The sequence below is a fragment of the Rattus rattus genome, chromosome 9 (genome assembly GCF_011064425.1).
Source record: "Rattus rattus isolate New Zealand chromosome 9, Rrattus_CSIRO_v1, whole genome shotgun sequence".
In the NCBI taxonomy this organism is placed as follows: Eukaryota; Metazoa; Chordata; class Mammalia; order Rodentia; family Muridae; genus Rattus; species Rattus rattus.
Genome location: NC_046162.1, coordinates 2110838 through 2125229, shown reverse-complemented (window position 1 = coordinate 2125229; position 14392 = coordinate 2110838). Strand labels below are relative to the sequence as shown.

General features: G+C 42.6%; 1 protein-coding gene across 1 annotated transcript in view; it reads right to left on the bottom strand.

Moving 5' to 3' along the window:
• Nucleotides 1-729: 729 nt before the first annotated feature.
• The window catches only part of Meiob (meiosis specific with OB-fold), a 31716-nt gene continuing 18053 nt past the window's right edge, over nt 730-14392 (bottom strand). Inside the window, exons 7-14 of the mRNA XM_032913987.1 lie at nt 13987-14087; nt 13012-13064; nt 12831-12926; nt 9550-9648; nt 8092-8245; nt 5361-5544; nt 3996-4082; nt 730-1044 (exon numbers count right to left, since the gene is read on the bottom strand). Coding sequence (XP_032769878.1) covers nt 934-1044; nt 3996-4082; nt 5361-5544; nt 8092-8245; nt 9550-9648; nt 12831-12926; nt 13012-13064; nt 13987-14087 — 885 coding nt within the window. The 3' untranslated portion in view covers nt 730-933. The remainder of the gene's footprint in view (nt 1045-3995; nt 4083-5360; nt 5545-8091; nt 8246-9549; nt 9649-12830; nt 12927-13011; nt 13065-13986; nt 14088-14392) is intronic.

Here is a 14392-nt window from a genome sequence, read left to right as displayed (position 1 = left end):
CCCATGACCCATCTTGTTTCTGTGACTCATCTCTCCCTCCTCAAGGAGAATGGAGGAAGCCCTCCCTGTCTCAGTCCCATCTTGCTTGTCTAGATCAACCCCTCACTATCTCATTTACTAGCTCAGTCTGGACATACAAGGACCTCCTAGCAAATCTCCATGACTGCACATAGGAAAAGCCATAGAAAACATTGGATAACACACATGTCCTTCCAACACCAGCTTCATAAAGAGAGTTCAGTATACTCACTTCTCTGTCTTGCGTCCTGCCCTCTGCAGGACAATGGATCAGCTCTGAGGTTTGTGATTGGTGCACAAGTGAGGGTGGGTCCTGTAGAGGGGCTGGTGTCTGTGAAACAAGCAGCTCAGATCCTCGTGGAGCTGAGCACTGTGCCCGCCCTGTGCTGCAGCCGAGGAGTGGGATGAAAAGCAGCCGTCACCCCGATGTCTTGAGAAAATTCCCTCATCAAAGTTCCTGAGGCTCAGGCATCACTCCCATAGCTCTTGAAGTTGGTCCCCTCCCTGCTGACTCATGAGTGCCGAGCTCTCATCAGCAAGCCTTTGCATGTGCCAGGCAGCTCCTGAGTGTCACCACCAAAGCCAGGCGAGCTCCTGCACTGGCTTGCCTTCTCTCCAGTATTGGAGCCTTTCACTGTGGCCTGTCAAGTGATGCTTGGGGGTCGGGGGAGGGGGTCTAACCTTCCAGAGACAAAGAAACCATTCCATCTGTGAGGAAGATCAAGCATGTTTATTTCTGTACATAGCAGTATCTCCCAGTGTTAGAGAAGACAGGGTAAAGCTAGTAGAACAGTATTCCAGGGGGCTGAGCTAACTCCAGAAGGGACAGTGACGGTCTCAGAAATAGTTTACGACATCTAGGCATCTTCAGAGTTAAATGTCTATGTTTCCCAGAATTTGGAACAAAATCTGGTTTTAAGGGTGTCCTTGTCCAGCCAGGTCCCTGCTCGCCTCAATAGGATCTGCGAGCTTACAGGAGAGAATGGTGACTTTCAGTCCACCCCTTGCCCTGTGTGACAAAATCAACTGAAGGAGAAAAAGAGACAGAGGGATAAAGTTAAACATTGCCTTGTACACCACGCTGAAAATCAATGACCACAAAGGGGTTGTTGTTGCTGTTGTTGTTTGGGTTTGTGCTTTTCTGAAACAGGTCCTGCTGTGTGACTCTCCCTGATCAGACTCAGGTCCTCCTACGGCACTGTCATGACTGCTGGATTACAGGTGCACACAGCTGGGCCCAGTTCGGAATCACTCTAAGTGGCAACTACTTGTACTTGAGAGAGGAAAATTACAGGAAGTGTCCATCTTTAAAGGCAGAGTTATTGTGTTTTATAGAGTCCCACATAGCCCAAGACATATCAATGACAATGAACGAGAACTTCTGGTATTTCTGCCTCCCCCGCCCAGGTGCTAAGATTATCGAGCTGGCATATTTGACCAGATTTCTCAAACAATACAAATTCTTTTATTTAGTTTTTGCTTGTGTGAGACATAATATCATAATTTCCTATTACACATGCTGGTGTCCAACTCCTGACCATACGTAGTTCCCCTGCCTGACCTCACCAAGTAGACACAGGTGTGAGTCACTGGACCCGGCTCATAGGTTCTGGCTTTATTATATATTTTGTATATTATAATCATGCTATATCTGTCCAAGGTCTCTCATGAATAAACTTAAATATCTTTTAGTGTCTGGGCATGTGGCTCACTGGTAGAGTCTTGACTAGGGAATTCCAACACTGGGCCATGCACACACAAAAGTTCATGCTTGTAATCCCAGGACTTAGAAGACTGAGACAGGAGGATAGCCTTGAATGTGAAACCAGTCAATAGTGATGTCCAAGCCCAGAGGGAAACCCTATCTCAAAGGAAACAAAAACCAAAAAAAAAAAATAGATCTTTTACACTGCATGGGTGTTTTGACTGCATGCATGTCTGCACACCACACGCATGTCTGCACACCACACGCGTGCCTGTACATCACACACATGTCTGCACATCACACGCATGTCTGTACACCACACACATGTCTGCACACCACACGCATGTCTGCACACCACACGCATGTCTGCACATCACACGCATGTCTGCACATCACACGCATGTCTGCACATCACACGCATGTCTGCACACCACACGCATGTCTGGTGCCCTCAGAGGCCAGAAGGACATTGGATCCCTGCAACTGGAGTTAAGACTGTTGCTAGCCCCATGTGGGTGCTGGGAATGGACTCACGTCCTTTGAAAGAGTAGCCAGTGCTCTTACCAGCTGAGCCATATCCTCAGCACTAACCCCACCCCAAGTGCAATCATTTAAACATATGTTTTAGAAAGATCCAGTATGCTTTTTCTTGAGGACAATCTGTTGTACGTGAGTTAAGTCTGGAAAACTTTCTACATGTTTTCATGAAGGTAAAGTGATCAACCAGGACTAGAGGAATGGCTCCGTGATTAAGAGTTCTTGCTGCTCTTGCAGAAGCTCACTAGCCAGCACCATGGTAACTGACAACCATCTGCAATTCCAGGCCATGGGATCAGGTGCCCTTATCTGGCCTCTGAAAGCACTGCACACACTGCTACATAGACATGAGCAGTAGACACCCATACACATAGACATAAGTTGTTTGAAATGATCAAGCTCTGGCTGGAGAGATGGCTCAGTGGTTAAGAGCACTGACTGCTCTTCCAGAGGTCCTGAGTTCAATTCCCAGCAACCCCATGGTGGCTCACAACCATTTATAATAGGGTCCAATGCCCTCTTCTACTGTGACTGTTTTAAACAAACAAATAAATAAATAAAATTATCAAACTCATTAGCAAGGCCATATGTGTTCTTATGATGATGGAACAGCACATTTCGTGGGCCCGCATAAATGTGAGAGAAGCAGCATATGACTAACTTTTCTCCAAGGGCCTGGTACCCATGGTTACTACAACCTCAAGCCCAGGTTCTAGAAATAGTGATAAGGCCATTACTGACTCCATGTCTGCACTCTTTTCAGATTAATCTTGAGGCGCCTAGAAAAAGACATTTGGAACTATCACAGACTCTATGAGGCTGCGGTGGAGTAGAAACCACATTTACAAGGACTACAGAAAGAGTCGTCATAGTTCTATCAAAGTGTGGACATTTCTACTCCCATTCTCTGTCACTTGTAGGGTATGAGAGGACGTTATTGCTCTGACTACTAATGGCACGTGGGCTCGGGGGCATGTTTGTTCAATATGAAATTCTAATAGAATAAATGTCAGTGACCTCTAAGATCACAAGAGAAAGCACTAACGGCATGGCAGACAGGAAGGGACCCTGGTAGTTGTCCTCTCACCAGTGACCTGGGCAAGGGACCAAGAGTTTGTCAGACACCCCCCCCCGCCCTCCATAGCTTCAGTACTGAGATGCTCTGATCCTCTAACACTAGAGGATGTGTGGGAGTCGGAGCTGGTCCTTCACAGTTTAGAATCACAAAACTATACAGGCTGAGGGAAGTGAACTCATATCCAGGGGTTGCCATGAGCTGAGGGCAGGCGAAACTGCAGTTCACACCACATCTCTGTCAGCCCAGACACAAGACACTGAGCTCTATTTTTCAACCTCGAACGCCTCAAAGCACAGTGCCAGGCAGGCAGGCAGGACTGGGACAGCCAATTTTTACCGTGATGTCTGTCGCCTTGCTTGGAGCTATCATTAAAGGGGAATTTCATGGCACTGTTAAGCATCTCTGGTAACTGACTCCCTTTACCCTATGGCCGTCTCCATTGTCTCTTTGGCAGACACACCCTTCTGTACATGTGGAATTAACTAAGCGTTGTTAATGACAACCCGTCCTGCACTGCGCACTGCCTGGTGGTAGACTGTCTGTCTGAACAGCCTATGAGAGGCCTTGGTTCTAGCCTCAGCTCTGAAAAAAAATCTCCTATGAAGATTTTTTTATTGCTTGAATTAATAAAATAATACTACTCTAAATTATACTCACTTTTAAGTAAATTTTGCTTCTTTCCAAAAGGAGTTGCCACTTCAGCTTTGTTTTCTGTTCACTTGTCATTGCGAGAAACTCGTTTATCTGGTTAAAAACAAAAGGTCAAGCAAGTGCTTGTGGGATAGCCAGAGGTAACTCCTTTGACAACCCTGTGAAGCACACATGCTCAGTAGACACAGATGGTTACTCACGTCATTACGGCTCCTTTGACAGGGAAGATGAACCGTGAAAAACTATCCCCAACCACTAAGTCAGTCAAGGGTTCAGCTGGAAAAGTCTCTCACGGTAAATTGGCTTAGAATTCTAAGCCAACATTTAATAGTAACTTTCATGATCTTTGTTTTACTTTTTCTTTTTTTTAAATTTGAGATGGGATTCATATAGGCCAGGCTGCCCTACAGACTCACTGTGTAGCCAGGGATCTCAGGAGCCCCTGCCTATACTTGTAAGTGTAGGATTCTAGCTGTGTGGTGTGTTGCTATGCTTGGCTGTGACCTAGTTGCAACAAGCACGTGCCAGTCTCCAGGTGTCTGCTGCTACTATGTAGCTGCAGAACAGACCGACTGTGAGCCAGAGGTACAGCTGGGTGGGAGAGATGGGGCCAATACAGACTTCTAGAACAGCCAGTGCATGGCTGATGGAATCTCCACTGCTTCATCCATTATCCCTGACTACATACGATGCATATTTAAGCTGGGTAGCGTTGGCACATACATTTAGTCCCAGCACTCAGGAGGCAAAGGCTGGCAGATCTCTGAGTTCCATGTCTACAGGGAGTCACAGGACAGCCAGGGCTCCACAGAGAAGCCCTGACTGGAAAATCAAAGAGCAATCTGAGCTATAGAACAGGACATTGTCCTAAAATGTCACATTTAGTCCTCTGTTTGGCTGAAGGTCTGTCACTACTCATAATAGGCAGAATTAACTGAAATTTTAATAGATCATATGTTCATTAAAATTGGATTATGTTTACTGATTGATCATAATTAAAGAGAGATTGATCAGTGATTAAAATCACTTGCTATTCTTGCAAAGAGCACTAAGATCAATTCCCGCCACCTATATGACAGCTCACAACTGTCTTTAGTTCCAATCCTAGAAGGTCAGATGCCTTCTTCTGGCCTCTGTAGGCACCAGGCAGGTATGCGATGCACAAATAAACATGCAGGCAAAATCTACACATAAAATAATTTAAAAAGGAAAATTTAAATATGTACGTTTAAACCAAGATGGCTTTTCCTAAGATCTCATTATTAATGAATTAGTTTCTATCAAAAGTTCAACAAAATAATCTGTAGTTTTAAGAAGAATATTCAAGAATATCAGAAATGGTTCTAGCTTTTTTCCCCTTCTGCTACTTACCGTGCAGCCCAAAGTCTCCTCAGCAACACTGCCTGAGAGACTGCAGGAACGGAGGGTTCCAGTGTGGTCAGTGAGATCGACCAGCATATCAAAACTGAGACAAAAAGATCTAGATCTGGAAGAATCTTTGCTGCAAATTGTGCAAGTATTGGAGGCGTCGTTTACAATATAACCACAGCTGGAACTGAAAAGAGACAAGTGTTATCCACAGATAATGACCCTCAGTGACAGACTTGATCTCTAGCAGAATTCTCCCATCACATTCTAATATTATCATAAGATGTTATAAATACCACAGGCTATTTATGTTTACCATGAAACTAGATATACAAACCACTCTGTGACAAAAACCTAGAACATATGTACACAATGACTCTGTAAATCTGGGGACTGATGCGCCCACTATGCTGACCTGCTGTGAGTGAAGGAAAGGCACTGTCCCTTGCAAAAGGTGACATCTCGGGTGCACTGGACAAAGGACAAGAAAGATTTCTATGTTCTTTTGTTTGTGATGACTGAGAATTGTTTGGGGGTTTATGTCTGTTTGTTTTTACACAGGATCCCCTGTAGCCCTGGTTGTCCTGAAACTTGCTCTGTAGACCAGGCTGGCCTCAAACTCTGAGTTTGAGCCTCCTGAGTGCTGAGATTAAAGGACAGTGCCAACACCACCCAGAAAGAACTGTTTTTGTTTTTAAGACAGGTTCTCACATAGCACAAGCTGGCTTTGAACTCTTGGTCTTCCTGCCTCTACTTCCCAAGTGCTAGATTACAGAAAGACACCATGACTCCAGGCTCAACCTCTATATTCTTAATTTTATATGACTCTCAAGTTAATTGCAATTTTAAAAATGCAGTTATAAAAATCTGTAGGGAGGGGCTGGAGAGATGGCTCAGCAGTTCAGAGCACTGACTGCTCTTCCAAAGGTCCTGAGTTCTAATCCCAGCAACCACATGGTGGCTCACGACCATTTGTAATGGGATCTGATGTCATCTTCTGGTGTGTCTGAGGACAGTGATAGTGTACTTGCATATATAAAAAAAATAAATAAATCTTTTTAAAAAATCTGCAGAGAGACTTTCACAATAACATTTTAGATGTTCCTTTCTTGCCAAGCATCGTTTCATTAAAATTAGTTAATGTCTTGGGTTTTACTCTCTAATCAAGGTAGTAACTAAGGATGGAGGTCAGATATGCCATGTATTGAAATAATTTAATATGTTTCACATTGCTGTAAGACTTGACGAGCAAAACTGTGTTCTGCCAAACTATAAAACAAGTTTGTCATCCTAATTAAATGTTTCAAACAATAGTAATCTTTTTTGATGCAGAAATATTTCTTTTTTTTCTTTTTCTTTTTTTTTTTTTTTTTTTTTTTTTCCTGGAGCTGGGGACCGCACCCTGGGCCTTTCCCATGCTAGGCAAGCCCTCTACCACTGAACTAAATCCCCAACCCCTTTCCTTTTTTTTTTCTTTCTGTGCTGGAAATTGAACCCACGGCAAGACAAGAACTGACCCATTTAGCTCTACCATAGGCCTAAAAGTCAGTTATCACCATGGAATCTTAGAGTTCCTATTGCTGTGACAAAACACTACAACCAAAGAGCAAGCTGGGGAGGAAAGGTCTTTTTTGGCTTTCACTTATACATTTTAGTCTCTCATTAAAGGAAACTAGAAAGGTTGAAAGACTGTCAACTTGGCACCTGTCATTAGCTGATGCAGTTTCTCAAGAAACTTAGATTTATTGTCAATAAAAATAATTATTTTTATGGTGAGAATATCACTTATGGTGTTTCTGATCACTTTTTAATAAAAATGTAATGGCTTACCATAAACTGTGCAGTGCCTCCCTAGTTCTCGGCTGTGAACATCCGTGCACCGTGAGAACACATGTACAGAACAAGCAGTTTTACGTGCGCATTGCTCTGGCACCTGTTCATCTTAATGTATGTTTGCTTACACTCTCATTCTCCACCTTACCTGCTCCTTAAAACCCCAGTCTTCCGTGTTCTGTGTGATTTGGGTTCTCACTTTTGACACAGGGCTTCCTATATAGCCCCGGCTGTCCTCGAACTCAAAATCCTCCTGCCACAGCCTCCCTAGTGGTGGTGGGGTTTGCCACACTCACCTAGTCACCTGGTTTTGAGTTAATTTGTATGCTTTGAGCAATAACCTTGTTATTGATATTAAATATGCACTGTAGGGACTTGAAAAAAAAAAAAAGGAAACTAGAACGGGAACTCAGAGAAGCCAGAGACACGGATGCAGAGGCCATGGAGGGCGCTGCTTACAGGATTGCTCCTCATGGCTTGCTCCAGCCCACGGATGGCTCCACCCACAATGGGCTGGGCCCTCCCCCATTAATCACTACCTAAGAAAATGCCGCCAAAGGCTTGCCTGAAGCCTAATCTTACATAAGAATTTTCTCAGTTGAGGTTCTCTCCTTTCAGATAATTTTACCTTGTATCGAGGTGACATAAAACTATATGTCATACAAGCACAAGGCCCTGGGTTCGGTCCCCAGCTCCGAAAAAAAAAAAAGAAAGAAAAAAAGAAAAACTATATGTCATAGAACATAAATATTTTGTCACCGAAACATTTAATTATGGTTATTTATATAAAATTTTCTTTCATACAACCACTGTTCAGACAAAGAATAGCTTTAACTACTATAGAGTTTGACTTTATTAACAGTAGTTATTTTTGGTGAATTTGTTAAAAATGTCTACGTACCATCTATTTCTAACTACTCTGGTAGTTTCATCATCGATGTTCAATGTAGAAATGTAAGCATAAAGGATGCCATAGAAAGGATCCACTTTTCCTTCATTTTCCAAAGCTTTTCCTTTCAACTGTTCCACTGTATAGACATTAACTATTGTGTTTACTAAAAATAAAGACAGATGTTATAATTCCATATATGTTGTAAGATAGAAGAAAGGCTGACATCCCAACAGAAAAGCAGGTGCTGGTAGCAATGCGGAGAGCCATACCCAACACTAGGCTCAGGGACGCCTTCGGAAGAGGGGAGGAAGGACTACAGGAGCCAGAGAGAGGCTGAGGACCCAGGAGAACACTTCCCACAGAATCACCTCAGCTCATAGGGACTGAGGTGGCGATCGTGAAGCCTGACTACCTGCACGGGTCTATGCTAGGGTCCTCTGCATATATGTTGTGGTTATTTAGCTTGGGGTTTTCGTGGGACTCCTAACAGTGGCAGGAGGGTATCTGACTCTGCCTGGTCTTGGGATCCTTTTCTTTCACTGGGTTGCTTCACCCAGCCTTGATATGAGGGTTTGTGCCTAGTCTTATTGCATCTAGTTATGGGTTTGGTTGATATCACTGGGAGCCCTTTTCTGAAGGGAAATGGAGAAGTGGATCTGAGGGAGAGGGGACGGGGGTGTGATGTGAGGAGAGGAGGAAAGGAGGCTGTGGTCAGAATGTATTGTATGACAGAAGAATTAAAAAAATTTTTTTTTCTAATTTAAAGGTAGGAAGACGAGGGCATGCAAACGACTCATCCAGAACATCTGGGATGCATATATGGATTGAACTCAGGACCTCGTGTATATAATACAGTCTTTTAAATTCTGTGAACATTGTGCTTGCCTGAAGAAAGAGTTGTTGCTTCTCAGATTGGTTAATATTAATATAAGCTCCCCCATTAGAAAAATAGGGGCTGGAGAGATGGCTCAGTGGTCAAGAGACCCAGGTTCAGTTCTCAGTGCCTACATGGTGGTTTACAACCATCTGCAAGTCCAGTTCTAGGGAATGTAACACCCTCTTCCAACTTCTACAAGTACACAAGGTACAAAGATACATGTAGACAAAGCTTCCCATATATATAAAATAAATAAAAAATTAAAGCCAGGTATAGTGTCTCACAGTTTTAGTCCTAGAACTGGGGAGGCAGGGGCAGGCAGATCTGTGAGTTCAAGACCAGCCTGGTCTAAATAGCTCAGGCCAGCCAAAGCTACATAGTGAAACCCTGTCTCAAACAAAACAAAACAAAACAACAACAACAACAATAACAAAAAACTCTAAAAATGCAACAAAAGAAATCAAAAGAGGGCTAAGGATATAACTCAAAGAAACAACTTCTGCTTAGAATGCATGATATTCTGGGTTTGATGCCCCAACCATGAAAAACAATCTCTCTCTCTAACCTCCTTCTCTCACCCATGTACTTACAGTTTACAGATTCTTTCAAATAACTGTCAATTTCATCAGCTATACTTGTCTCTTTATTTTCTCTTATAAAATTCAGTAGGATATTGGCTTCTGGTGTATCTTAAATTGAAAATGCATAACAAGGAAAAAGCCAAGAAATTACCTTTTAAATTACTTTGAAACATCTAAAATTATCTTAATTATAAAACAAAACATCACATAAGAAGGCAATTCAACAGAATTATCATTAAACTGTTAACATGTGAATCAACATGGAGAGATGTTACCAGCTATTACTAGTGAGGGGCAGTTTTAGAAAACTGTGTGATTTAAGACTCTTAAACTGAAAAACATGGATATGTAAAGTTATCTGAAAGAATAGATGTAGGGGGTTGGGGATTTGGCTCAGTGGTAGAGCGCTTACCTAGGAAGCGCAAGGTCCTGGGTTTGGTCCCCAGCCCCAGAAAAAAAAAAAAAAAAAAAAAGAATAGATGTAGGAAAATTATTATTTCTAGGTGATACAATTATAACTTATTTTATGTTTCTTTTCATTTTTCATTATTTTATTCATTTCCTTAATTTAAAAGAATAATTTTAGGAGCCCGACAGATGGCTAAGTGGTTAGGAATGCTTGCTACTCTTGCAGAGACCCAGGTTTGACTCCTGGAGCCCAGGTGGTGCTCATACCAACTGTATCTCCAGTCCCAGGTGATCCAATGCCATCTTCTGGCCTCTGAGGACAACACATACATGTGTGGTACACATACATCAATGCAGGCAAAGCACTAACAGAATAATAATGAATAAACCTAAAACATCATTTTATTAATTTATTGCTATCATTACAGTGTGTGGACATCATACATGGTGGGGGTGTCACACAGGGTAGGGTGGCACACACAGTGGTGGTGTCACACACGGTGGGGTGGCACACAGGGTGGGGGTGTCACACAGGGTGGGGGTGTCACACAGGGTGGGGTGGCACACAGGGTAGGGTGGCACACACAGTGGTGGTGTCACACACGGTGGGGTGGCACACAGGGTAGGGTGGCACACAGGGTGGGGGTGGCACACAAGCCACTACTTCTGTGTAGAAGTAAGAAGACAATGTTCTTGAGTTGGTCCTCTCCTACTTTCACAGGTTCCAGAGATAGAATTCAGGTTAACAGACTTGACCAGCAAGATTTTGTAAATATTATATATCCATTTCTCCTTTTATTTATTTTAAAAGTTGTATTTATTAGGGTGGTGGTGGCATACACCTTTAATCCTAGCACTCAAGAAGCAGAGGCAGGTGGATCTCTAAATCTGAGGCCAGCCTGGTCTACAGAGATTTTCCAGGACAACCAGGGCTACCCAGAGAAAGCCTGCCTTGAAAAATAAATACATTATAACAAGAATCCTCCTCTGTTAGACTCCCAAGTGTTGGGATTATAGACATGGATAACCATGGCTAGCTTATTTTTGTTGGTGGTGGTGGTAGCTTTTTATGTTCTGATTTTTGCTTTTTGGGTATTTTTCAAGACAGAGTCTCTCTATGTAGCTCTAGCTGTCCTGGAACTCACTGTGTAGACCAGGCTGGCACAGAGGTCTGCCTGATCTACCTCCCTAGTACTCAAATTAAAGGTGTGAACTACCAGGGCCAGATCCATGGCTAGCTTTAAAAATGGTTTTTAAATGTTATTTTAAAGCTTTCTTCCTCAGATTAGAATATGAATTTTCTCAAAAGTTAGGTGGCATGTTGTAAGTCTAGAATGTCACTTCGAAGGGTCTTCACAGGCGTCTAAAGCCCTTCAATCCTAAGACCCCAGCCTCTAACACAACCATCTTACATTGTAAAATCCTACTTGAACACTCCACCACTGGCTGTGAGAGTGTCTGGACTCCTCTACCTTCCTCAGGCAGGTAGAAGAGGTTTTCTCCTCCCACTCCCACTACATGTGTCCTATCAATGAGCTTTCTCGAATTGGGGATGGATTCCTCAAGAACAGAGGCTGTGCTTTTCATCCTGTATTCCCATATCCGGCATCATCTCTTACATCCATTGGCCTTCCACTGTCTCCTGCCTCGTTCTAGAAAAGACTGAAGTTATCTACATGGCAAATGGATGAATGTTTTTGGTGTCCTAATAGAGCTGCTAGACAATTGCTAAAGGGTTGCAGCAGTCAAACCAACCAACGTGACAGACAGTCAGCAAGAAGGACAGAATCCCCCACTCTAATGAACACTGTCAAGGCAGGAAAAGCATCAGGAAAAAGGTAACTGCCATTTGTGATAAATGTTATGCCATTTAGGTTCCTCGTTTCTACAAGGTAGGTAGGTATTGTCCAGGAAATTAAAATCTACCTGGTTTAAAACAAGCAACCAAGTTTAAACAGCTTTAGAAATATTCTACTAAATTATGTCCTTGACAAAATAAATTCAAAAACTCTGTTGCACAACATGGGGTGTATAACTGATGATACCATGTAATAGAATAGTGTCCTACACTTACGTCGTTCTGTACACCTTTGATCGTAGCATTTGGGAGGCACGGCAGGTGGATCTTTGTCTCAGGCCAGTGAGTGCTACACAATAAGACTTTGTCTCAGAAAAGGTGTGTATGGGGGGCCTAGTCCTACTGCAACCTGACATGTCATATTTGGTTGATATCCATAGGATGCCTGCCCTTTCCCTAGGAGAAACAGAGGGGAAGTGGATGCAGGGGCAGAGGGGAAGTTTGGAGAAGCAAGTGGGAGGAGACAATGGAGGAGAAACTGTGGTCAGGATATAATAAAAACAAAATAACACTAACATCTAATTATATGTGTGTGTGTGTGTGTGTGTGTGTGTGTGTGTGTGTGTGTGTCTGTGCAAAGGTATACGCATATTGGTGTAGGTGCCTCCAGAGGTCAGAAGAGGGTGTCACATCCCCTGGGGGTTGCAGGTGTTTGTCAGCTGCCTGATGTGTGTGCTGGGGACCAAACCACTCTCCTAGCTGCTGAGCCTCTGGGCTGTATTCCTAAAGGGCACTAAACCTGTAGCTTTTAAGTGTTTTCAGCACAAAAGGGTGAATACTGTGTTCTGGTTTAGATATGAAATTGCCCAAAGCCTCACTTGTTGCAGGACTGGTCCCAATGCAGGCTGGTTGGAGGAAATCACTGGGTATGAATCTTCTAACTTACCTCTTCACTCCTCAGCCACCATCAAGTAAAAGGCTTTAAAAAAATTTAATCCACTGTTTGAGTCTATAAAGCATTGTACAAACATTGGCCTACATTTCTGATCACTTCCAAAAGAATTAGAAACAGAAAGCATTTTACCTGGATTCACTGTGATAATGGTTTTTGAGATTACAGTTGCTGCCATGCAGTTCTGAAATTTGTTAAAATTTATTCTCACATCGGAAGCAAATATTACTGTTTGAGAGAAAGCCATTTTTAAAGTTAATATATGAGGAATGAAAATGACAAATATTTGTAACACAGTCATAAATGATGAGACCTGTTTCTCGTGCCATCCAGCTCTGTGCAAGTAGAATGGATTCGTTATCCCAACTGCATTTGTTTAAAAAGAAGTGAAACAAAGTGGACACATTAGAAAAATCTGGCAGTGACACATTTACACCTCTCTTCAAAGAAACCCCAAAACAGAAAAACAAAACTGCAATTTCCAGGTAACCAAAGCAGTTAAGACTTTACATTTTAATTTTTTAATTTATTAATACTCTGTATGCATGTGTAGACTCTCTCTCTCTCTCTCTCTCTCTCTCTCTCTCTCTCTCTCTCTCTCTCAGGCCACAACACATGCATGAAGGTTAGAAGACACTTTGTGAAGTCAGTTAGTCAGTTTTCTTCTTCTACCTATGGTTCTGGGTTGCCAGGTTTGCATGGAAGGTGTCTTTACTGGCCGAGCCATCCTCAAAGGCCCAAGACATCATACTTACACCTATGTGAGAGCTGTCTTTCAGCGTGTACTAATCTCTAGTATCTGATCTATGAGTCCTTTATCTGCCCAGCACGTGGTCACTTAGAACTGAATAATTCAAGGCCTAAAATCTTGAAAGCCAAAGCATAGAGCCATCACAGTTGATGTCTCAAATGGATACACGGCTCAGAGGTAGATTGGTAGATGGCGCTTGGAGGCATCAGGAGACATAATCTTCAGGACTTAGGAGTACAGTCCTCTCTCCAGAGCACCATTAAATTTCAAAAACTTTGACTTGTACCTCATCAGTAGACCCCAATGAAACAGTATCTGTTATGAAGCAGAATAATAAAACTTGTCACAATGAAGTACTCTGACTCTATGCCATCCAAGGTTGCATGCAGAAAAATCTCAACCTTGAAGAGAGTTCATTTTCTCAAGTATTGCCTATCTCTTATTATTATACCTGATATGATATTTTTTGATAAAACAAAGTGTTCTGTCTCTGTAGTAAGAGCAGAACATCACAGTTAAACAGATATGGAAGATTACCATGTCATTGTGAAAGAAGGCTCTGTTTCATCAAAGAGTTTAACCTCACACCTCTGGCCTTTTCTTCGGTCTGAAGTTGTAAAGTACTTTGGCTCTCCAACCTAGGGAATTGAAGAGAACTGTCATTCCTCCCCTACAGATGGGAAGGTACTTAGGCATAATCAAGGAGTTTCTTTTTGAACATGAAATTCCAAATATAAACAAGGAAAGAATGACTGATAAATGTCTGACACCTGAATGTATTTTCTGCCTCAACTGAACTTGTAAATTACAGACATTTTGAAGAGCGAATAGATACACTCCAGTTTCTTAGGCCTCAGACTCCAAAATACTGATGCTTCCATTGTCTCCTTCATGGGTTAAGATAGTGAGAGCCACGTGAAGGAATGCACAGGAAAAGCACCAT